This window comes from Balaenoptera ricei, chromosome 9 (assembly GCF_028023285.1).
Source record: "Balaenoptera ricei isolate mBalRic1 chromosome 9, mBalRic1.hap2, whole genome shotgun sequence".
NCBI lineage: Eukaryota > Metazoa > Chordata > Mammalia > Artiodactyla > Balaenopteridae > Balaenoptera > Balaenoptera ricei.
The window spans coordinates 56,689,382-56,714,994 of record NC_082647.1 but is presented as its reverse complement, the minus strand read 5'-3'; the positions used below and the strand labels follow the sequence as shown (position 1 = coordinate 56,714,994).

Below are 25,613 nucleotides of genomic sequence, written 5' to 3'. Positions count from 1 at the left end.
TCTGCACAGGAGTTTTGTGGAACATTATTATTTGACTCTACACAATGCAAAGATTTTAAATTGTAATTTTATCATAAAGAAGAGATTGCCCCAAATTTCTTTGTCTCTTAAAAACATAGATTTCTGGGGAAAAAAATCATAGAATGTTGAAAAAACACATTATGAAAACCAAATACCTCTTTAGATCTCAGACACTGTATCACTGACTTCAAGGTACCACATTCCTCTGTCAGTAACTGAACAGCAACATAGTGATCTCTCTTTAAGGTTTCAGTTTCTGAAATATGTCTGGATTCCATATCCAGAATCTCAGCAGCATGTAGTTCTTGCATCTGCTCAATTTTTTCAGTAAACTGATTAATTACTTCAGTGACTTCCTCTGATGAACATTCACTCCGTAAATCAATTTGGATTCCTGCATTTCTAACAAGAATTTGTGGAGTCTGATTGCTGCTGTTGACCCTGAGAGTCCCATCTGTCTGTGATGCAGAGCTTTTACCCACTTTTATAGGAAGTGGCTCTAACGTGCAGAACTTTCTGTTTTCTTGTACCTCGGTATTATCTTCTTTTTCTAAGAAGTGGGATAATTTCTCTTCTGCCTTTTTGAGTTGATCCCTAACTTGGCTTAAATCTTTCTGGAGAAATGCCATATTTGTTTCTTTTACCTAAAACATAATGAATAGAACAGTAGAACATTTAGTTAAAAATATCACATTTCAGAAACACTCACAGTTTTCATCTATATTCACATATATGTATAGTCACAGATTACCACAGAAGTGAAATCATTTGATCAGCCTCTACTTTTGGTTCTCAGGGGATATACAGTACTCTTTAACATGTCTTTCTCCTCTTTCATTAACAGACTAGAGATTAAAAGCATCCCCCTAAAAAAGATTCCAAGGAAAACCAAAGAAGAAAGATGACAGTAACGAAACTATATAATACCTTTTCATCAAATTTACAAAAGATTTTTTTCTAGCTGTTAAGTTATAGATCTGGGTTTGTTTTCATATAAGAGAATACACACTTTGAAATAAAATTAAGATAGGTAGAAATTGGAGCTATGTTACTTATTTTACCAAAAGCTCTTCTTGAAGTTTTTCTGCCTTCTCTTTATAATTGGCAAGTTCTTCTTTGGTAGCTGCTGACTCAGCTGTAAGAGTCTCAAATCGACCAAAAAATTCATTTTCTTCACTGGTATGAATCAGCTCAGTAGTTGTCTAAATGGTAGTGGAAAACATGAACATGTTATTTTCAAAAACCAAAGCCAAGTTCAAGGTACTTGTGCATTCCAATAAAGCTTTTTCAGTAAAGACTGCTTATCAGATAAAAGGGGTTAAAATGATCCATGTTCTTTCAACAAATAGGGAAACTCTTCACAACCATCATTTTATATTCTTTCTTATTTCTTTATTTTTATTTTTTTGGCTGCATCGGGTCTTCATTGAGGCACACAGGATCTTCGCTGAGGCATGCCGGACCTTTCGGTGCGGCATGCAGACTTCTCTCTAGTTGTGGCGTGCGGGTTTCTTGGTTTTTTTTTCTCTTCTCTAGTTGTGGCGTGCAGGCTCCAGGGTGCGTGGGCTCTGTAGTTGTGGCGCACAGGCTTAGTCGCCTCACGGCATGTAGGATCTTAGTTCCCCAACCAGGGATTGAACCCACATCCCCTGCATTGGAAGGTGGATTCTTTACCAGTGGACCACCGGGGAAGTCCCCATTTTATATTCTTGAGACAGTAAGAAAAGAATATTTCTGGGAATGAAAGGCAAATCATGTCATTAGAACACATCCTAAAATTTTATAATTAATGAAAATAGTTTCAGTTTACCCGTTCAAAAAAGTTTCATATTTATATCACTTTCCTCAAAAGATACCAGGTGTTACTTTAGAAGTTTTATATATATGGAAAGTCACATTACCATTTTATTTTATTTATTTATTTTATTTTTGGCTGTGTTGGGTCTTAGTTGGGGCAGGCGGGATCTTCATTGCGGCATGCAGGATCTTTTGTTGAGGTGCACGGGCTCCTCATTGTGGTGCATGGGTTTCTCTCTAATTGTGGCACGTGGGCTCAGTAGTTGCAGCATGCAGGCTCCAGAGCACATGGGCTCTGTAGTTGTGGCTCATGTGCTCAGTAGTTGCGACGTGCGGGCTTAGTTGCCCTGTGGAATGTGGGATCTTGGTTCCCCGACCAGGGTTCGAACCTGCATCCCCTGAATTGGAAGGTGGGTTCTTAACCACTGGACCACCAGGAAAGTCCCACCACATTACTATTTTAAATATCATTTACAGTAATTTATATAGTTCCAGTGAGCTAGGAGGAAAAAGCCTAGTAAATGGAAAGAATTGCTATCCTTTACAAAATAAATATTTATAGAATCCTAATATATCAGTTAATTTCTGGTGTTCAGATAGGACTATACATTAACTTCTCAAAATTATAAATATATAAAGTGAGAATTTGAAAATTAAAGTCCTTTCACACCTGTCCTATCCTATGCTAAGAAATAACTGCGATTTCAGATCTTTACATAAGTAGGCTTAAAGGGGTGAAAGGATGAAATCTATTATGAGGTATAAAATCTGCAAAAGTGAATGACTTACCACTCATACATTAATTCACTAGAACACTAATATATTTTGACATTTTCATTACTTAAAAGGAATGATGACCACTTAACATGCATGTTAGAGGAAAAAGGAAAAAACCCACACAAGTTCTAGAGGACATTTGCTATACTTAACATTTCCAAGTATCTTCTGACTGCTCTACTTAACGACTATGGTAGTGAAATAAATATTGTGATTTTACGACCACAAAATATAGTTTGTATCCATTGTTCTGGTGATAATAATGACTGTATGGAATGGTAGCATTTTTTATAAAAACCCTTTATATATGAATTGCTAGGTGTAAAGAACACTGTATTTAATTTAATAAATTAGCAGTAAGTTTAAGGAACAGGGAAAAGACAGTTAGTTTCTTAGGGTGTTTAAGTGGAAAAAAATCAAATACAAACTAACCTTGAGAACTTCAAAATCTCCTAGAGGGCTTCTTTTCCTTTCTTTGCTTCCCTGTTTTTTCTCATTGTCCTCCAATAGCTTCTGTAGTTCTAGTAGCTTCGTTTCTTTTTCCAAAGCATTTTTTTCTGCAGTTTCTACCTGCATTTCAACCACCTGGCTTTCTAATTCTGATATTCTCAAGGTCAGTGCTGACACATTTGACTCCACCTCATTTTCTGTTAGTTGGTTTAAATTCTGTGTATTTGTTCCTCCAGGTTCTGGTGAAACTGCTTGTTTATCTTGACAGAATTTTGCATATTCTTTAACTGCTTCGAGTTGGACCTGACTCACAAGAGCAGCAGCCACCTTTTCCTCAAGTATATTTTGCAGGTTGGCCATCTTCTTTTTCAGTGCTTCTTTTTCAGACTGGCCTTGCTCCTGCAGGTCCTTTATTCGTTTATGACATTGGGTAAGTTCTAAGTCCTTTGCACTCACAGTGCTCTCAAGTTGTAGCACCTGTGTTTCCAAACTGCTTATGGAAACTTTGCTGTTTTCTTCAAAAGATTTGAGGTAAGTTGGATGTTCTAGGGGTTTACGAGCACCCTCAGTGAGGACTACTTCTAGTCCAGGTTTGTGTCTGCTCAGATCATCCACAGCCATGTTAACACTTCTCTCTGGTATACTATGGATTTCTTCCGTATTTTCACGTTCTCTCTTTAAGCTACATAATTCTTGTGTTAGCTGGTTCATTTTTAAATTGGTTTCTTTAAGTACACTTTTTGTCAAGGCCATTTCTTCATTAGTGGTTTCTACTTGCTGTTCCAAAGCCAGTTTTTCAGCTATTACTATATCCAACTGATGTTTTAAACTATCTGCTTCTTCTGGGAGAGAATTAGTAACCACTGATGCCTTCTGTTCAATATTTGCCAATTCCTGTTGAAGCTTTTCAATCACTTCATTGAGCTGCTCAATTTCTTCTTCTCTATTTTTCTTCACACGTTCTTGATCACTCATCAAACATTCTATCTGGGTTTCAAGATCCCTTATTAGTTCATTTTTTTCTTCAATAACCTATTAGTTAACAAAAAAGTAACATATACAATAAATATGTATTTATATTTAGGGAATTTTATTTTATTTTAGGGCAGGATCTTAAAGTGTTGATCACACACACAAAAATAATTTACTTCTCAGACATCCTAAATTAATTTTAATACAGACCAACAGTCCTCCATCACATCAGACAAGGACCTTATTTAGAACTTCATTCAGAAAGTCATTAAACATAAAGTGATTTAGGCATTTAATAGCTGATTTCCTATAAGTAAAATAGTCAATATCAATACAATCTAATCGAAAAGGATGCAGTATTGAAATATAACAGTCTATAACAGGATAAAGTACTTAAATAAAATTCTAAAACAGTGCTCAAATGTCATTATCTTATTTAACTCACACAAAATAGAAGAATTTTTAATAGATTTGATTAGAGTGATAGGATGAAATCTGAGTCACCAGAGACTCCCTATAAAACATCAAAAATCTTTGACAATATTAGGAAGGGATAAACATATACATAGCTTGTTAAACCAGTATGTCTCATTAAATTAAAATTAATGGGTAAAAGAGAATTTAAGTTTTACTTGATTTTTACATTCACAAAGAAACTGAAAAATAACCATCTTGCCCTTTAAAATTCTAGCTTAGCCACTATGGAAAACAGTATGGAGGTTCCTTAAAAAACTGAAAACCGAGCTACTATATGATCCAGCAATCCTGCTCCCGGGCATGTATCCACAAAAGACAAAAAATTTTAATTTGAAAAGATACATGCACCCCAATGTGCATAGCAGCACAAATTACTATACATAAAATAGATAAAGAACAAAGATTTACTTTATAACACAGGGAACTCTGTTTAATATTTTGTAATAAACTATAATGGAAAATAATCTGAAAAAAAAAAAAACTAGATCACTTTGCTGTACACCTGAAACTAACACAATATTGTAAATCAACTATACTTCAATAAAAAATAAAAATAAAGGGCTTCCCTGGTGGTGCAGTGGTTGGGAATCTGCCTGCCAATGCAGGGGACGCGGGTTCGAGCCCTGGTCTGGGAAGATCCCACGTGCCGCGGAGCAGCTGGGCCCGTGGGCCACAGTTGCTGAGCCTGCGCGTCTGGAGCCTGTGCTCGGCAGGGAGGGGCCAGCGATGGTGGGAGGCCTGCGCACCGCGATGAAGGGTGGCCCCCGCTTGCCACAGCTAGAGAAAGCCCTCGCACAGAAACGAAGACCCAACACAGCCATACATACATACATACATACATAAATAAAAAGAATGTAAGCAGACAAGAATAGCATTAAAAAAATAAAAAAAATAAAAAATAAAAAATAAAAAAAATAAAGTAATTTCCTTTAAAAAAATAAAAAATAAAAAAATAAAAATAAAAATAAAATTCTAGTTTAAATAATTTCATGTAATAATTTTAAATTAGTGTACCTTGTTATCTATTGTAATTTCAAGTTGATGCTGAAGTTTTGTAATTTGCTCATTCAATTGGTCAATTTCTACCTCTTTTTCCTGCATTATTTGAGCAAATTTCCCAAATAGTACATGTTGGTCCTGGGTAGAGATAGGATCAGCTTGCTTTATGGCAAATCCCAGTTTCTCCATTTCATCCTAGGAACAAAAATAACCATCCCAGTTGGATAGGACATTACATGTGATTTTCGGAACATTCGGTCAATTAACTCTTACCAAACTATAGCATCTAAAACATACAAATGAAAAAAAAAATCAGAGCTATTATATAATTATTGTAAATCAATAATTCTTAAAATGTTTTGATAAAGGTCTCCAACATTTTTCATTTCTGATGAATTCAAATGTTTATGTTGGCTTGAAGATAAATTCCATACAAATCCATCTGCAGCTAATGTTCCTCTTTTAAGTATTATTTAGCAGCTGGATTTAGCAAATGCTTAATACCACAACTACTACACAAGACCAAAACAATGAATTATTCAGAGGCAAAGTTTTCCTTAAGTAATTACCTTAAATAATTTGTTTTCTTGTTCAAGTTCTTGTAGGCGGGTGGTAGATTCCTTTTTCTGTATTTCTAATTGCATATGTAGTTGCTGGACTTCTTCATTCTTATTTTCCAGTTCTTCTCTGAACTGTTCTAACTGTTCTTCTAAGTTTGTGATCTTTGATACCAAAATTATCAAAAGGAAAGAGAAAAAACTGTTCATACAAATGTTTATTTGTCAAGAGAGAATGAAGAGTGCTGTACTGGCCCTATAGTATATATGCTTAAAACACGTGAGCCATGAGAATAAAGGAAAGGGGTTTCTCTAAGCCAGATAGATTTAACTGTGTGGTTTCTAGACATTTTCAAACTAAATACCTTTAAACCATCCTGCCCAAAGCAAAGACGAGACCTTCAGAGGAAGGATACAAGGATCCACTTCCTACCTAAAATTATCCTCTGATAAAGCATAAAAGAGTCATGGGAGGAAGGAAAAGAGTCCACATTTTAGATCTTATTTTACGTTAAATTAACTGCTATCAAAAATGCTCAAGAAAGCTGTAGAATTAGGTCAGTTATTTTAGCCACCAAGTGAGATTAGCTCAATTTAGTCCATATTAATACTTAACCCAATGAAAGGTTTGGCAGCCATGTGCCTTATTTGAGCAGAAGAAAGCAGAGGTAGATGCTGAGAGCAAGAGATCCTTAGGTCTGAAATAACAGAAACTTAAAGAGTACGTTAGTAAAACCATTTTAGGAGAAAATTAGAGTGTTCCTATATATAGGACAACTGAAATTCAGCTCATTTCTGAGCACAGATTACCACTAATGGTAAAGCAATTGCTCTGTGATGGTTATGTAGAGACTGAAACTAATGATGAATATTAAGAGTTTGGTTTAATATTTGGGTTTGGTTGAGGAGAGGAACAGTCATTTAGCTCAATGCTTTGTAGCTTCTTAATACATTTTTAATGAATGGATTTTCAAGTGTGTATTTACCTAATGATCAAAATTGCTGCATTAAAAGCAACCTAAGACACAAGAGCAGCATTTAGTGGCAACTGGCTCAGAAAGTACATATAAATCATTTATTACCTTAGAACTTGAAAGGGGGCATATTCTGATTACACACCGATACGTAATCAGAATCATATCTTAGCATTAGCAAGGCAAAGACCTTCAGAATCATTTAGCCTAATATTTCATTAATAGAAATCATACTGATATTAGTAACAATAGCCATCATTTATAGACAATTTACTGTTAGGCACTGCATAAGATGCTTTATATGTATTATTTTTTTAAAAACCCTATAACAACTTTATGAGATCTTTACTAGGATTATCTCCATTTCAGAGATGAGGAGGGAGTCACTGAAAGAGGAGCACCTTGACCTGCAGTCACAAGGCTAGTATGTGGAAGCCAGTTTTTGAACCTCAGGAGTTTACCTCTGGAAGCTTACATTCTTAACTATCATTTATCCTGCTTCTAATAACTGATGTCTAAGACATATTTAAATAATTTTCTTTAACACTGATATTAAACTCAGTAGGCACACCTTAAATATAGTTAGTAGTTGTGCATATATAATTATCAGGTTAGTTTGTTGAAAATTGTGATGATTATATCTTCTTCAAAGTTACCTAATATAATGGTATTTACACTTATCCCTATCTTCTACGACTACTTTTGATGACAAGGTATTATTTCAACACTTACATAGATATTTAAGTTCAAAATTGCTGCCTTGCCCTGCCTCACCTGATACTTATTTTCTTTCTTGATAAAACAGTTTATGGTCAAATTCTTAGCCTTAATATTCAAAGAGTGGTCCCTGGAGCAGAAGTAGCCTCACCTGGGAACATGTTAGAAGCACAGATTCTCAAGCCCCACCCCAGACCTACTGAATCAGATTCTTCATTTTAACAAGATCCCCAGGGGATTCATATGCACATTAAAAGTTTGAGAAGCACTGGTCTAAAGCACTAACATTCCCATCATAAGTAGCTGAACTTGAGGCATCAAAACAGAGACTTCAATTCCCAAAATGACACTGTAAGGCATTCTCTCCTCTTACTCAGCCAGACTTCAGCTGCAGTCCCTGCTGTCTTATTATTGAGTCTATGACAACCAAAAACCAGAAAAATATTATTAAGGTCTAAAAATAGAATGGTAGCTTTCTGGTTTAACCTTGTTCTATTTAGCTACCAAATGATATCTAGACTGTTTGGATTACATTAATTTGCACCTATTTGTGTTTACTTTTAAGTATTCTTCTCTTTCAAATGTGTGTGTGTGTGTGTGTGTGTGTGTGTATGTATGTATACATATCCTAGTTAGATAGGAGATTCCTTGAAGAGCAGTACTGGTTTTACAATTGGACAGTGGTGTTCTACACATAGGAGTTCAATAAATAAATGTTGAATGACAGTCTATAATACTTCTCACCAACAGGGCAAAACATGCCCGGATGTTTTGGCAGTAGAGCATCACAGGGCTCCAGAATCAGAGAAATTGAGGAGGAATTCTTGTTTAACCACTTACTGTGTGACCATGAGCAAGTTCCTTAACCTCTCTTAAGATCTGGTTTACTCATGTGTAAAGTGGAAATATCAATAGAACCTATCCTCCGGGAGAGTGCAAGGGTTAATGACATTAGGCGTTTAAAATACTTAGCACTTTCTCGCACAGACTTCAACAAAGTTAACTATTATTTACTATTGCCATTTGTAAGCTAGATCTCTTTAACTCTATAAAGAGCTAAAACCTTCACAGAGCTAAAGCCTAATTGAAGGCATCTTTTTCTTAAAGAAATTCTTCCTTCTATTTCTCTCCACATTATTCTCCTTCTCTTATACATCCTGAAATTCCTATCTTCTAAGGTTTTCTTCTCTTTCTATTCATTTTGAACTTCTAAATACTGTAATAAACTTTAAAAAAAAGTTTTACACAAACTTCGGCTATGAGAGTAGTGGGAAGTATCTCAGATATAATGACACAGACATCTTATGTTTATACTGTCAGATATCTGAAAACATTTGCCTAGTACAGGAGAGAATGCTTAAGAAGTTATTTTCATTAAAAGATATATGTTTCAATTTTACATTCCTATCTTTCAGTCTCCAGTTACTGAGTGAGTGGGTTCTGACAAAATACTTGTCACTGTTATTCAAACATGAATAACAGTGACAAGTATTAGTAGACCAACATTAGCCATCAGTTTAATTCTTTACTCATTCAACATGTCTGCCTCTGTTTCATCTGTAAAAACTGGGAGCTGGTTGACAGAAGCTCTCAAAGGCCTCTTGTAGTTCCAACAACTATGATTCTAAGTAAATGGTAGGCAGTTATTGGATACTTACTTCAAGAAATTAAGGTGTTAAGTAGCGTTAAATAAAATTCAAATGACAATAAAAATATAAAATTAGTAAACTTAATCAATTATCCATAATCAATTATCATTGCCTTTGCAACCAGTTTTGGAGTTCCATCTTTTTAGAAAGCAGACAATTTATCTGATTATTTAGTGTAAGGTAAATCTTTAAATGTTAATTCTTTTTGAAACACACAGAAGTGGTTACATATCAATAAAAATGTTCTCTGTCTCTCACATAAAAGCCAAAAAACAAAATAAATACGAATCTCTTAGATAAACATTAGTCAGTACTATGTGAAAATGAGAAAATAACCATTCTCATGGAAATGATCATTTCCATTAGTCATTTATATAGATGACTTTTTTCTCCTCCAAATTAAGTTCTCCAAGCTATAGTTTTAGCTGACATCTAAATCATTCTTCTATTTTTCAAAGCACTCATTAACATTAATATACTGTTTACATTCAATAAATATTTCTTAAAATATATCAAATGTCCTGAGAAAATTATATGGAAAGAGATAAAAATGTAATTAAAAATGTTGAAACATTTAAAATATGGTATAGCTAGACGACATAGAGTACAATATGCTTTAGAAAAACTAATGGTAGACAAAGGTTTAAATAATTAGGAATTGGAAAGTATTGCTGTTTTTAAAGTGCATTTTCTGGTTTTTTTTTTTGGAAAGGGAGGGAGTAGAAAAACATAAAAGAACTTTATAGAATTACTTTATTAACCTTTTGTTTTAAGAACATGTTTAGCACACTGTAAAAAGGCACTATTATCTCCCAGGGCAATACAACTTAAAAAAAAACAAAACCCACAGCAAAGTAGCAGTAATTCAAAGCCTATGGTAAGGTCAAGAGGAAGGTACTGCCTTGTGCCCAAACCTACTATCTCTCTCCACTCTCCTCTTCATTGAATTCATACCTACCAAACCAGCCACCTTTTCTGTCCTCAAAATTTCCTCCCGTGTCCAAGTGTTTTTACTTGTCCCCTCTTCTTCATTCCAGTTTATTTGTTCAAATGTTTACTGTCTTCCAAGGTCAACTTAGGCAATAAGCTAAGAAACACTCTAAACTTGGGTTTTAGACCATAAACTTCATTCTAATCAAATGATATTTTCTAAAATAATTCAAGCCACACTGTGTCATTAAAAATAAACTTACCTCTTTTTCCTTTCTGTCTATGGCGTCTCGCTCAGCCTGCAACTGTATTTCTAGGGACAATTCCGCTTTAGCTTCTACAGATCCAAACTGTTTTCGGTCCTCTACCTTTAAATATATAAGAATTTTCTCAAAATTTCAGACATTAAATCCTGACTATCCATTTTAATTGGAGAAGTAGCAATTCTATTTCTCTAATTAGAAGTAGATAATCTACATTAGTGAATGATCAAAAGTTAGAACATTCAGTCCTGAATGCATTTTATACAAATTAAGACAGGAATTGCTTGACAATCTTACAATTCATTTCTCAGATAAAATGAAGGCTATCCCCTCATCTGCTCCCCTCCCAATTTCCTTATCCTGCTCTTCTTTCATTCATTTTTGCTTTCTGTAGCATAACAGGAACAGATCTCATTGCTTCTTAGTTTGGGGTAAAGCATCAGCCTAAACTGGTGCCTACAGCTTTTTCACTTGGCTATTATTTTACAATCACAAACTTACTGATGGTTAAAAGGGCAATTAATTCTTCTGGTTTAATTAATCTTTCTTTATCAGGACTCAGATATGCAAGGAACATTTGGAGATAAGAATTAACAGAAATGGGGCTTCCCTGGTGGCGCAGTGGTTGAGAATCTGCCTGCCAATGCACGGGACACGGGTTCGAACCCTGGTCTGGGAGGATCCCACATGCCGCAGAGCAGCTAGGCCCGTGAGCCGCAATTACTGAGCCTGCGCGTCTGGAGCCTGTGCTCCACAAGAGAGGCCGCGACAGTGAGAGGCCCGCGCACCGCGATGAAGAGTGGCCCCCGCTTGCCGCAACTAGAGAAAGCCCTCGCACAGAAACGAAGACCCAAAACAGCCATAAATAAATTTAAAAAAAAAAAAAAAGAATAAACAGAAATGGTTATGATGTCAGTGAAGACATAGAGATATATATATTATGCAATAATAACAAAGCATCATCAGTGATTTTTTTAATTTTAAAAAACTGATGTTCATGTAACTAAGAGTAATCTGTACTAAAACACTTGATAAAATTAACCCAAAGAAAATGTCACACCTTTTGAAAACTGTCCGTACTCATGAGTAAGGCTTGCTCTAATTCCCTTACTCTGAACTCCAGTTTCTCAATTTCTTCATTACGCTCCTGTATATCCCTCTGAAGCTGCTCTTTAGAGAGCAAAAGCTCACTGCACTTGTCTGTTTTTTCTTTCAGATGATTTGTTAACTGTTCAACCTGGAAATATAATAAGCAAAAACTGTAATGTTAAAAAATGTAAGCATGTTAATAATATATCTTCATTTCAAAAAGGATTTTTAGATGCTATGCTAATTTTATTTTTGATAAGGATAGCGCTATTGTCTCCAATGACAGCAACGTTTTCTGAGTTGATACATCTAAGCAGTACTAGTAAAACAGAAATAATATTGCTTTCACCAAACCTTTTTAAAAAGTTCTCTTAAGACTAAGAGTTTCTCTAGCTAGGAGGAGCAACAATACATTCTTGAATAATGTTGAACTACAAGCTCTAATGGACACCAAAACCTAACAAAGAAAACAAGTTTACAGAGTACTGACTTACATTTATATGTGAGATAAGATGACCTAAAAAACTTTCATGGATTACGTTTTTCTTTCCACAAATGGTTATAGCGATACATATAATAATACAATGGTTCTAAATACCACAGGGATGGGAGGGAATTAGGGACCTTTAATACAGTCACTTGGAAAGCTTTGCAGCCTACAGATTCCACCAGCCCAGAATAGAGATGAGAATGCCAGGTGCTGAGAGGGATTTGTGCACCCTGAAAGTTTCCCTAAGTGATTCTGATATGCAGCACCATTCAAGTGAATGGCTCTGTGATGGAAGGATACAGCAAGGATCAATAAGATAGCTTGTGAAATTAGTTCTAATCAAGTGAAGAGAGAAAGCTTATTTAAAAAAAAGAAATGTGACGGTAAGAAAAAAAGGAATTCTACCTTATTTCAGTGAGATACTTTCAGGAAATTATCTAAAAATGGCACTTATTCCTCAAAACATTAGAAGAAATGCAAGCTTACCTACAATTACAGGTTCAAGGATGACAGTAATAAAGCCTGAGGAGAAACTTTAACAATAAAAGGTGGACTAAGTTTGAAGTGAGGTCAAAGGAAAAGACAATAAAGGAGGTATAGCAAAATGGTACAATATACTGTTACAGTTAGATTTTTTTTTTTTGATCCTGAAAAAAATCAGAAGCTGGGGACTCAGATCTGGCAAAGTAAGGAGAAAACAAATGGATCAATGATTTGGAAGAAAATCAAATACACACATCCTTGTTAGTTTCTTGAAGTTTCATGAATGAGGCAGCTCACTCTTTTTAAATATAAGAAAACAAATAGTAGGAAATGACAGGAAGTTCTAGAGCTTAAATATTCTTTTGAGTGTCAACGAACACACAGCTACGTTTCAAAATCTAAAAATGTTAGGAACAAGATGAATAACTATAAACTCTGTGGGGACTGATAACTTTTCTACTGCTCCAATAGATAAGGCTGTTTACATCAGTTTCCTTCTATTAAATGAGAATGTAAATAACATTTTATTACAATGAGTTTATAGGTATTTTATACTTCTTTGGAATTTTTAGGGTTTCAAGAACCTTCTCATATTGAAGTAATATTTAAGTTTCTGATTTTGAAGATTTATATACAATAGAAAGAACTCCTTTTAAGTTTTTTATTATATGCATCTTATTTTACACATAATATACAAATTATTGTATGGTAGACAGTATCAGTAAAATTCTTACCTCTCTAGTTTGATGTTCACTGATAGGCTGGAATCGAGGTACGACCTTAAGTTGCTGTTCTAGTTTCTGTATTTCCTGTTGGAATACATCTCTCTCGTGTTCTCTATCAATGGCTTGCTCCTGAAGTTTAATAATAATAGTAACTGAAGAAATAATATTTATTGAAGCTATTATTTCCCTTACTTCCCTTTAATTGTAGGCACAGTTTTGTTTGAAGACGAACAACTGATGATCACGGGAATACCCCAAACCAAAAAGGTTTAAAAAGATAACATTTGTTGTATGGTACATAACCTATTACGGCTCTTCAACAAAAATTTAAGCATTTAAATGTTATCTGAAGCACAACACTTTTAAAAATTCAAGTAATGTTAAACACAGAATGAAATAAATATGTTCTTCTTAAAATCAATTTACTTTTTTGGAAGAAAGGAGGAATTCCACTATTAATTTAGTCATTAAACAAAAAAAAGTAGAACAAATTATGTAGTAAATCAATTTCTTTCATTTTAATCTAGGTTTTACACCTAAAATTATAAAATGTGTAAGAATCTTATTCTCTGATCTGTGAAGATAACACACGGCTTAAGTGAAATCCCAAAGAAGAAAATCCATGTGAAATTAGAGACTTAATAGCTTTTTGGAAGAGAGTAATGACAGCATGACAACTGTTCCAGTCCTTTGCTTCCAGGGCACACTTGTTACCTGTGTGTGTATCTTTTATGGGTTAAACAGTGGTGGCCAGTTAGCTTTTAGGATCCTAACTTGCTTTGGCTATTGGTTAAGAAAAAGACTAGGACAAACTTCTTAACTATGAATTTGGAAAGGCTAACTGGTAGGGCTTACTCATAATCTGCCTGTACTGCTTTTAATTCTGAAAGCTGCACAATAAAAATTACTAGAATTTTTACTCGAAATAGTACTTTTCAATTAATTAGTAGATGACACATATAAATGGAAATATTAGAATTTAAGAGTCTCTCCATAATTTAAAATCCACAGCCTAGAAGAGCAGCAAGTAGCATTCCACTGAGAAAATTAATATTAATGTTGAGAATACTTACATCTAAAAATTTTCTCATTTTTTCTAACTGCTTTTCCAGTGCTTGGTTTTGCTGTCTTAAATCCATTAGTTCAGCATTTTTTTCCTGTTCCAGCTCTATAAATCTACTGACTTGTTCCTCGACATCTATTTCTAGAGCTTTCACTTGTTTTTGAAGGTCATCACGTACTTTTTCAGCTTGACACTGTACCTCTAGTTTTTCCTTCATCAGTTTTTCTGTCTCCTGTAGTAATTCTGTTTATAAGTGCAAAAATATACTACATTAAATCACAATTAATGATGTTATGATAGTGAAACCACCCATAACTGTATTCAAATTTTAACTTCATGAACTAAAGGAGCCAAGTTTTACTTCAAACACATGTAAAAAAGGAAAATACTCTTATGAAAATATCAAAATAACATATTCCTATATAAGTAAGCAAGCTAGTATCAATAAAATTGTACAGAATTAACAAAAAGAATATGTCCTGTCACTAAAAACAATATTTTTGTGAAAAGAGCATAGCAAATGACCCCCTCAAAATCCACTTTCACTATAAGGAAAAGAGTAAAGTCTAACCAAATTCAAGCACAGAAACAACTCACCTCAGGCAAAAATCAATTCATTTAAACCCATAAAGTCATTTTTATATGCATACACAATACACACAGAGATCAAATACTGTAGACCTTTAACCAAGGCAAGTAAGAGTTACAGAAAAGAAATACAACTAGAATCAGAATTTCCTGTTAGCCTTACTCCTTATTAGATCCACATTCCTGACTTAGTCTTGCATACTCACATGTACGTGTATCACGGGAAAATTGACAAGTATGAGAGGTAGTGTGGTGTGGTGCTTAAGAGCAAAGACTGTGGGTTCACATCCTAACTGCCACTTGTCTCTGCAGCACTTAACATGATATCCTTCAATTTCCTTATATGTAAACTGGGGATAGTAACAGTACTGATCTCTAAGAGTTATTGTGGAATCAAATGAGTTAATACATGTGAAGAACAGTGCCTAGACTATGGTAAGCACTACATATAAGTGTTAGCCATTATTATTAATATTAATCATACAATAATAAATTACATATAGCAAAGTAGAACAATTCTCTAATGAAGAAAATGGAAGGAATATTACTCTAGAGTCTTCACGTTAACTGGTCTGTCAACACTGTACTCAGGATTAGAAATCTACAGAAAACATCTTTCCTTTTAAAACAATACTGATTTAGATGTTAATATAAACGTTAATCAACCAGAAAGTCTCTTTATTAAATTTCACTGATCCTATTGATACCATCATCTTATATACTTCCTGATTTAGAACAGAGTATTTTGAAAACTCATAGGCTGTAAGAGCTTAATATATTTGTTAAAGAAAAAAACTTTTAATAAACCAACATTTTCTTTAAAAAACTGAAATGGTCTTCAGCTCTGTGGAATAACAGATATAATAAGATGATGGTCACTATGAATCTCAGTTGTTAATTCCAAATATAAATATGTATTTTTATTGTAAGAAGAGTTTTTCTGTTGTTAAAGGGAAAAACTGTAAGTATGAAACAAAACAGCAAAATTAGAGATATGTTAGTTGGTTGAAAAATCCAAGGGTCACCCAATGGCCATGCAATTGTATAAACACACCTGCTCCAGGTGCTGCATCGACTGCAGCATCTACTAGTCCTATTAGGAAAGAAAAAACACACACACAGAACAAAAATATGGTAATTTACATGTCTTCTATTTCCTAAAATAGAATAATACACATACACAAAAGAATCAGAAGTAAAAGTTGAAACCACTGATTATTATCATGGGTAATGTTTTCAGATGTATCAGTATTTCTTGAACATTTTACATGTATCACACACATACTTTCCACATTAAAAATTCCAACCCTAAACCTGTGCTAAACAAATTTGAGCAACCAGAAAAAACTTCACCATATTACAAAAATGCATGTTGTATCTCTAAATTGATAAAATTCAATTAGTAAAACTACACATTTATAATCTGACTGCATGTGTAATATAAAAGTGAGAAGATATGATTAAAAGGATTTAAAGTTCCACTTTAAAGTGGAACTTTAAAGTAAGTCCACAAAGACTGACTTTTTTTTTTTTTTACCACCAAACAAACTTCAAGATGTTACCTAATGTCTCATTTAAGAAAAGATTAAAGGTTATTTGTAAACTTATTTATTCTTTGAAGTCCCGCTTATATTAAACTAGATGTCAGCCTGCTTCTAAGAGCCAGTGACCTTTTCAATCTATTATCTTGCAGGCTGAAATCCACCTCACCTGCTCACTACTAGTGCAGGTCAGTGCTCTTATTTAGTTAATCCAAGTATACATTTTGCTGCCTTTCTGCAATTAAAAGAACTAAATCTTACACAGTTTAAAAAATATCCTGCCTCATTATATGCAGCTTTCTCTTTAGGCAGAGGTTTGAGGATAAATGAAGAATTATCTTTTTCTGTCAAAATATGCCAAAGGAGAAAGAAAAAACATTTGATTCCACATGGTTGGCTAATAAGACAATTACCAATAAGGTAGATTTTCTTATTATTTTTCAATCCCTATATAAAATATATAAATAATGGCACTGAAAGGGGGAAAAAAAGCCATCTTGAACTTTTCAGGAATGTTTCATATAAAGTCTAAAAATACATACGCTGTTCAACTGGGCCTGCCTCAGCTTTCATAGCTTCCTTCTGCCTCGACAGTAATTCTCTTTCTTCTTGGATCTGCTGTTGTTCTGCTTCTAGTTCTTGCAATCTATTACCTGCACATAACAACTCTTGCTCAAGACGATCTATTATATCAGTTTTTTCCTGAATTTGCCTTTCAAAAAGCGTTTTTTCATCTGCATAGCCATCAATGACACCTGTAAAATAAAATTAACAAGGAATGTAATTATTATTTCAAGTTTTACCATTATACTTATATAAATAATAAAAGGTGTTCTGTTAGCAAATTTTAAATCATTCCAACCTATTGAGTCTTGAATGAATTTGCTGCTGATGATAGCAGTAACTATGGTATGTTCAATACAGCCTTTTCTTATTAAATATGTGTCTAAATAAGAAATTCCTCTGAATTTTCTATTATTTGTTATGCTAATGTATCACATCATGTAGGTATAACACACTTTATTAAACGGATATAAACAGATAGGTTCCTGGAAAGCTTAATATAAATCAGATGCTTGTGAACTGAATCACATTTTAAATATACTAGAGAAAGTTGATATTTTAAGTGATTCTAGAAGGCCAACACCCACAACAGCACGGTAGGATATAAACAGCATGGAGCTTTACAGGCTTAAAGCCTGGAATCACAATTTCATGGTGACTGAACAATTTATTAGCATCTCTTTGCTCCAGTTTCCTCATCTTTAAATTACAACAGTTGTCTTAGGATGGTGGGATTATGGTAACAATTCACTATCGTTCATTTCTGTATTTTCTAAAATTTTAAATACTTTCTATAATTCTACTAAGTACTTTTTATAATTAAAAATATATATATAGTTTTAAAAACTGCTTAGAAGAATTCTGAAGACAAACTATAACTACTTTTCAATGGGCATTTGAAAATAAAAGTAGACTGGTGGTTTCCAAACCTGGCTTGCACCACAATTTATTTTTAGACTTGAAATTTCTCCACCCTCAGTTGCCAATGGCAGGGTGCTCACCCTCAGCCTTACTGAGCTCCACAGCCAGCTGTTCTCTGGCCCTGCACTCCTCATGAAGGCGCTCTCGCAGTTCTTCTTGGCACTTAAGGGACTCTGTCACTTCTTGTTTCTGTCTAAATGACTCACGCATCAATTCTGTCTGTGTAACTTTCGCATGTTCCAGCTAAACAAAGAGGCAAAGTAGACGTGAAGGAAGACAAATTGTTAAGAATACCAGTGTCATTCCCCATTAAAGCTTAAAAAAAAAAAAAAAAAAAAAAAAGAACTTTAACTGAAAATAAAGATACACTGTTGAATTGTAGTCATTTAATATTTCTAGTGCATGCTAGTACTAGTAGGTAGGGTAAATCAGTAGATAAGTAGATTAGCTGTGTATAACTTTCCGTAAGATATGTATTCTAATTTTATTGAACAACAACAAAAAAAGCTTCTTTTGAAAATAAACCACTTTACATCACTAGATCTGTATGCTATCATATGAAGAGAGAGATAAAATTAATAATACACAGGCCCTTTTTGTATTTGGTAAAGAATTTTATGTAACTATGTGTTCTATGATAAGCTTTATGTTTTCTGTATTTAACATTTATTGACTGCGACTCCTACTGTACACTGTGGGGAACTAATAATAAATGATTAATGCAATGTCATCAATGAATAAAATCATAGTGGCACAAAAAAATGAAGTTTAACCCATATTTTAACTAAAAGCTTTATACTTCTGTCCATTTGTGAAACATCTACAAGACTCTAAATGAATATTCAGTTTATTTTCAAAACCTTAGAATACAGAGGCATTATCTATAAACACAGCCTCCTTAAAATGCTGTCATTGGCATATACTGACCACATTCTTAAACAATTTTTAAGATGACAGTCAAGTACAGGCTCAAGGCCAAAGCGCTCAAAAACAGTGATCACTGTTATCAGCTGCATGAAACTGCAGAAAAGCACTATCTCTGCTTTAGTTTTCTGGGCTTCTTACTGCTAGCACCTGCTTTATCTGTTTTTATTAAAACAACTACATGGGGAAAAATTGAGCTCAAATGTTTCTGGTATTTAATATCAACACCATTACATTTAAAAAAAATTTACCATAGCATTTTAAAATTTACCATAGCAAAGAGATTTTAGAGTTACTAAGTAAAGCTTTCTGTGGTACCATTTTGTGGTTGGATAAATCAGTATCTCACATATCTATTGTGCAATTATTCTTGTTTTAATAAGATGTTTTAAATATCATTCGCAACCCATTACTTGAAAATAATATGCATACACATTTAAGACTCATAATGGAAAATTAAGCACATATTTTAATCACAAAATATTTCCTAAAATATCTGTAATAATATGTTGTTACCTCAACAAAGATAAAACTTTATATATATTTTTACTTTTGACTGACAAAAGACTATTTTCCTTTAAATGTGGATAACCAGTATACATTAATTTTTAAAATTAAAAAATGACCATAAAACATGAACTAATTTATAAAAAGCCCTCTCCTGAACTTAGTCACAGCCTATATTTTAAAAATAAATCAACTGCTTTCACGTGTACACATGTAATTTTTTTACTGTACATTGTAAAATGTTTGCCTGAAATATATGAACGCTCTAAAAGAGTTCATAGCTCTAATTAGGATATGAGTTTTTTTTTCCTTTTTCAAATTTACTGTACAAATACAACAATGCACTTACAACAAAATAAACACTTGCTTTAGATAAGAAAAATAAGTCAGTTTCTATATTCTATTTTCTGACAAGATCTAAACCTGCCTTAAGATGCATTTAAATATTACTATAAAACCACAAGAAATAACTTCAGTTTTACAAAGCAAAACAAAAAAGTTGGGACTCAAATACAGTACCTCTAGGAAACAATTTCACTTATTATAGAAGATAGCACCCACATTTATTGGAATAAGAAATTCCTTCAAATATTTATTTAAATATATTATACTTAAAAAAACCTCTTCCATCTAGTTAAGGTACAGTTTATTCCTAATATTTATATAATACCTATAACGTAATACTTAATAATGTGTAATATATAAAATTATCATATTCAATATTTTCACATAATTTAATAAACTTACTACATAAAAGTATGTATAATTAGTAAATAATCTGTCACTTTAATATAAAAGCTTAAGGGGGGCTTCCCTGGTGGCGCAGTGGTTGAGAGTCTGCCTGCCAATGCAGGGGACACGGGTTCGAGCCCTGGTCTGGGAAGATCCCACGTGCCGCGGAGCAACTAGGCCCGTGAGCCACAACTACTGAGCCTGCGCGTCTGGAGCCTGTGCTCCGCAACAAGAGAGGCCGCGATAGTGAGAGGCCCGCGCACCGTGATGAAGAGTGGCCCCCGCTTGCCACAACTAGAGAAAGCCCTCGCACAGAAACGAAGACCCAACACAGCCATAAATAAATAAATAAATAATTTTTAAAAAAAAAGCTTAAGGGGAGGTAACAAATCTATTCTGAAAGCATCTGTCTTGTTAAATACTAGCTAGTACATATAATTAAAGCCATGAAAGTCACAAAAAGTGGCAAATAACATACTGAGTAACCTGTAGTGAATCATTCACAACATTTAAGTGTCAAATGACCTGAAATACTAACTATGCTAAATACCCTTAACACTGCTTATAACATACATTTCACATAAAAAGCAGAAAAAGGTATTTCCTCATAGGATTAGCAGGCATATTAAAAATAAGCTCCTTAGGGAGTTAGCAAAAAAACTGAAATAAGAATCCAGGTTTCCTTTTTTCTTTTCCGGAACTACAGGCAATATGCCATATGATTGTAAACATTTCCTAATTGGCTCAATGACAGTTCACTTAGCTGTTTTAGGTATGACAACGCCTATTCCTTCAAATATAATCACTCCATTTTTACTCAGGATTGGCATCATAAACATATAGAAGTAAGATTCTTAAGGACAAGCAGGATCTTTTTAAACAGCTTGCCTGGCATGGGAGAACTGAAATATTATCTCATTCTGCTTTCTGGAATGAAAAACGTAGCCAAGTTGGGGCTTGTGGACAAAATTTAGCCCTTCAATACATTAATCATTACAGGATGAATGAGTAGTAACACACCAAACAAGAAGAAAACAAGATTCTATTCCATTTACCCTTACCAAAGACATTTAAAGTTCATTTCTCATTACAGTTTTAAACTAAATGTATAAAAAACTGGAAGCATAAAATAAAACTATAAAAAACCAAATATTTATACTTACTGAATAAGGAGGGGTAGGCAGGGAAATTTTGGAAATAAGCTTTAATATATGCCCATTTCTTTTATGAATAAAATGAAAAATAGAAGTATTAACAATTACTGAGTTAGTTTCATCCAAATGTTCACACAGAGGAAAAGGATGTGGTAAAGGCACACGAGATTCAACCTCATAAATGTCTTCATCTTCTTCTTCCAACCACGAGCCACTAAGTTTGACAGTTGCCAAAAAGGTCCTGTAAGAATCCATTCTCGAAGTTGTAGCTGCTAATTTTCCTCATTTGCTGTACCAGTTTTCCACTACACTAAAAAAGTTCGGTTTAGTTTATTAAGATATACCATAGCAGTATGAAAATTTCTCCTTAGCACTACCAAATAAACATTATAAAATTAATTCATACAACTAAACAACAAAAGAAAAAACCCACAAACTTAAAAAAAAACTAGATCTCCATCAGTCTTCATCAAAAAAAACAGAACAAAACAAAAACAACACAACAAAACTAAAAGCAAGCAAACACGTTTTTAATTAGAATAATTACTAAATTGTTGAAAAATGGAAGACTAAAAATATAAATATCTAATTAGCTAAGCAATAAAACTGCTTCCGGTATCAAAATATGTCTGTGGAAATAAAAGCCTTCCAAGCAGAACCTGGTAAGGAAAGTCAAGTTTTCAGTCTCCATAGTAGCAGTCTTAAAAAACGTAGTTGCAACATTATTTCCCTTGTTCTTGCTGCTTCACAACCTGCTCTTCTGAACTGAGCTATTCAAATAGCCTCTCATGCTGAGCCAAAGAATTCTAGCCAGTGTCCCTGGGGAAAGGTCAGAACAGAGGGTGTGATTTAATGTCTTTACCTATAGGTACACTGACAGGTGGAATCTGAATTTATACACCCACAAAAAAGCTTGCCTAACAGGATCCAAGTTCCACGTCAGAGCTCTGAAAAGGATATCTAGATAAGTTTATAATGCTTCTAAGATAAGCTGGTGTTTTTCCATTCCATTAAAAAATTGTTTTAATTTAAAAATGTGAAAACAAGTAGGTTTGAGTCCACATTACCAATTAGTTCTTCAACTATATCCAATAATCATAACTATTTCTGGAAAACTAAGTATTTCTTTTTGATATTTCCTTAAAATAATACTCATTCTTTTGAGTAGTCATTAAAACTAAACATAGTTTACGTAACTAAACATACATAGTTTATAACATCGGTTATAAACTATTTCCACACTGAATTGTTTACAGAGTAATTCTTAAGGAAAAAAAACCCCTCTTTTTAAAAGCTGCATTGTATATAATAATTGGTAATTATACCACTTAAGGTATCCTATGAACTCTGACTAAAACTTAAAAGCACAAGTGGTGTATAATGGCCTTTTGGTAGCTCCAGAAACCTCGGCAATAGTGAATAAAACAGCTTCTCAGAATTTAAAATATGAACAACATACTTTTTAATATTAAAAATCCTCAATAGTGAAAGTTGTTTTAAATAAATGAAAAAATCTTTCATTGTGGTGTCTTTTCTCTACCCAGTAACTAAATATCCTTAACTCACAAAACCTTTATCTACTATGGAAAAACCCACACTAAAGCAAGCACATAAACAAAAATCAATTTTATAGCCACTTTCGCTATACAAAATATCTTTAGAGGAGTCAATACTCAAACCCTTCACAGTAAGTTAACAATTAGGGCAGAGAAAATAAGATTTTCTACAGAAAGCTCAGAATCTACAGGGATATGGTTTGGGGTAGCAGAGGGGCAGCTGCTTCCTAGAATTCCGGACTAGGTAATGACAAATTTCTGTTTATTATGGTTTCTTATGTGACGCCTCCAGTTAGTTTGTGAAAACATCATAACATCTGTACAAGATGGAGATCTAACCACACCACTGGCGCAGCTAAATTTGACTTTACTGGGGCTTCAGCAGATACAAAATCATCAACATCCTAGATGTTCAGCTTTATGAACTGGCTGGACCCATGTTCAGCATATCAAACACCTCTCAACATACTCTTTCTCAGCTCCCTCTGAGAATAACAGTTTATTTTCATAACCTGGTGTCCATTTTCTCTTATTTGAAGCAAAAACAAAACCCTGAAAGTAAGACATATCCCTTTATAAATAGAAACAATTAGGTCAAGCCAAGAACTAACGACAAAGAAAAGAGAAAACTAGGAGGAAAAGACTCAAAAAAGCCGCAGATTAAGATGACTTAGAATGGGGCAAACAGCCCTCATAACAGTACATTAACTGATGGCATACTATATTAATTGATGTTCAGAAAGGTGACCCTGAATTAAAATAATTCAAATGATAGTCTATTTTTTCCTACATTTGAAAGCATGTAAAACCTGTGTTTATCCATGTAAAACAAAAATTTATAAGTAAGGTATACCCCCTTATAACCAGGAACATAAGTCAAGGTTAAGAAACTAACCATAAAGAAAACAGTAAAATTAAAGGGGGAAAAGACTCAAAACAGCAGGAAAGACGATTTAAGATAGGGGCAAATAGCTCTCCCCAAAACAGCATATTAACTGATGGTATATTATATATATTGATGTCCAGATAGATTACTTTGAATTGGAATAATTCAAATTATATTCTTTTTTTTAATTTTAGAAAGCACATAAAACTCTCTGCAATCAATAACAGTTAAAATAATTTCAATTTTTAAGAGGACATCCTTTTAATTATCCAGACTAGCTCATTATCCCCTGGTTTCAGATAATCAAGATTTTAATGTATATTTGAAAGCTATTAATTTGCGGTATAGAGTTATGTTTAGCTTTACTTTAATTGTACAATGTCAAACTATTTAACCTTTTCCCCAGAAATATTTCCCCCAACTTGTAAACCACTTCTGTTGCTCTCTTTTGTATTTTGATTTATTTTTTATTTTTTTAAGTTACTTAATAGACTGAATCCTGGCTATAATACCCTGACAGAGCCCTGATGCTTATAATACACACACTGGGAGGAACACCTAATGGCAAATGTATTTCAACACTTTATTAAGGTTTATGCTTTATTTTTATTTTTTTAATAAATTTATTTATTTTTTACTTATTTATTTTTGGCTGTGCTGGGTCTTCATTGCTGCACGCAGGCTTTCTCTAGTTGCGGCGAGTGGGGGGCTACTCTTCATTGTGGTGCGCGGGCTTCTCATTGCAGTGGCTTCTCTTGTTGTGGATCACGGGCTATAGGTGCGCGGGCTTCAGCAGTTGTGGCACGCGGGCTCAGTAGTTGTGGCTCACGGGCTCTAGAGCGCAGGCTCAGTAGTTGTGGCCCACGGGCTTAGTTGCTCCGCGGCATGTGGGATCTTCCTGGACCAGGGCTTGAACCTGTGTCCCCTGCATTGGCAGGTGGATTCTTAACCACTGTGCTACCAGGGAAGCCCACAGTTTATGTTTTAAAACACAACAATGACAAAACAGAATCTTAACTTACAGTACTACTGTTTCATCCTCATAAAAAGGCTCCCTTTTGGAGAAAATATAGAAAAGTACCTTAAGTTCCATTAATCTAAAAAATGATTATTAATAAATTCATGAGAGTTGCCTATAATAAAAATCATTTCTTCAGGAGTAAATTCCTCATTCACTGTTCTCTTCTAACGCCTGAAAGAATCTCTTGGTAAATAATCTCCTATGGCTCTAAACAGTACCTCTGGATTCTGGAAAACTTTAATTGCTAAAACACTACTTCCCACATAACAGACTGATTCCTATTTCTACCTGTCCCAAGAATCAAGAATCTGAAACAGGGACTTCCCTGGTGGCGCAGTGGTTAAGAATCCACCTGCCAATGCAGGGGACACAGGTTCAATCCCTGGTCCAGGAAGATCCCACATGCCGCGGAGCAACTAAGCCCGTGCGCCACAACTACTGAGCCTGCGCTCTAGAGCCCGCGAGCCACAACTACTGAGCCTGTGCGCCACAACTACTGAAGCCCGCGCACCTAGAGCTCGTGATCCACAACAAGAGAAGCCACTGCAATGAGCTCGTGCACCACAACGAAGAGTAGCCCCACCCCCCACTAGAGAAAAGCCCCTGCACCGCAAAGCAGCCAAAAAAAAAAAAAAGAAAGAAAGAAAGAGAAAGAATCTAAAACCACACTCTCAGAGATAAAACTTCTCTGCAGAACCACAAAGACACTACTAAGTAAAGATAATGTTAAAGAGATTAACTTTCTAAGGGCTTGAGACTAGACTCTCAGCAATTTTACTCCTATTC

The 25,613-nt window shown here is 34.2% G+C and overlaps 1 protein-coding gene across 12 annotated transcripts in view; it reads right to left on the bottom strand.

Annotated features, from left to right (window-relative positions):
• The window catches only part of AKAP9 (A-kinase anchoring protein 9), a 150,214-nt gene that overhangs the window by 22,811 nt on the left and 101,790 nt on the right, over positions 1-25,613 (bottom strand). For 7 of the 12 annotated variants that reach the window (XM_059933800.1, XM_059933803.1, XM_059933805.1 and 4 more), the window contains 12 exons: positions 18,128-18,290; positions 17,105-17,317; positions 16,076-16,114; positions 14,444-14,676; positions 13,380-13,499; positions 11,644-11,820; positions 10,584-10,688; positions 6,063-6,215; positions 5,509-5,688; positions 3,028-4,077; positions 1,083-1,223; positions 177-665 (listed from right to left, as the gene is read on the bottom strand). In XM_059933800.1, the coding sequence (XP_059789783.1) occupies positions 177-665; positions 1,083-1,223; positions 3,028-4,077; positions 5,509-5,688; positions 6,063-6,215; positions 10,584-10,688; positions 11,644-11,820; positions 13,380-13,499; positions 14,444-14,676; positions 16,076-16,114; positions 17,105-17,317; positions 18,128-18,290 (3,063 nt within the window). Of the gene's footprint in view, positions 1-176; positions 666-1,082; positions 1,224-3,027; positions 4,078-5,508; positions 5,689-6,062; positions 6,216-10,583; positions 10,689-11,643; positions 11,821-13,379; positions 13,500-14,443; positions 14,677-16,075; positions 16,115-17,104; positions 17,318-18,127; positions 18,291-21,373; positions 21,709-25,613 lie in introns of those variants that run through there. The other 5 variants (XM_059933804.1, XM_059933807.1, XM_059933812.1 and 2 more) reach the window with 3 other exon arrangements.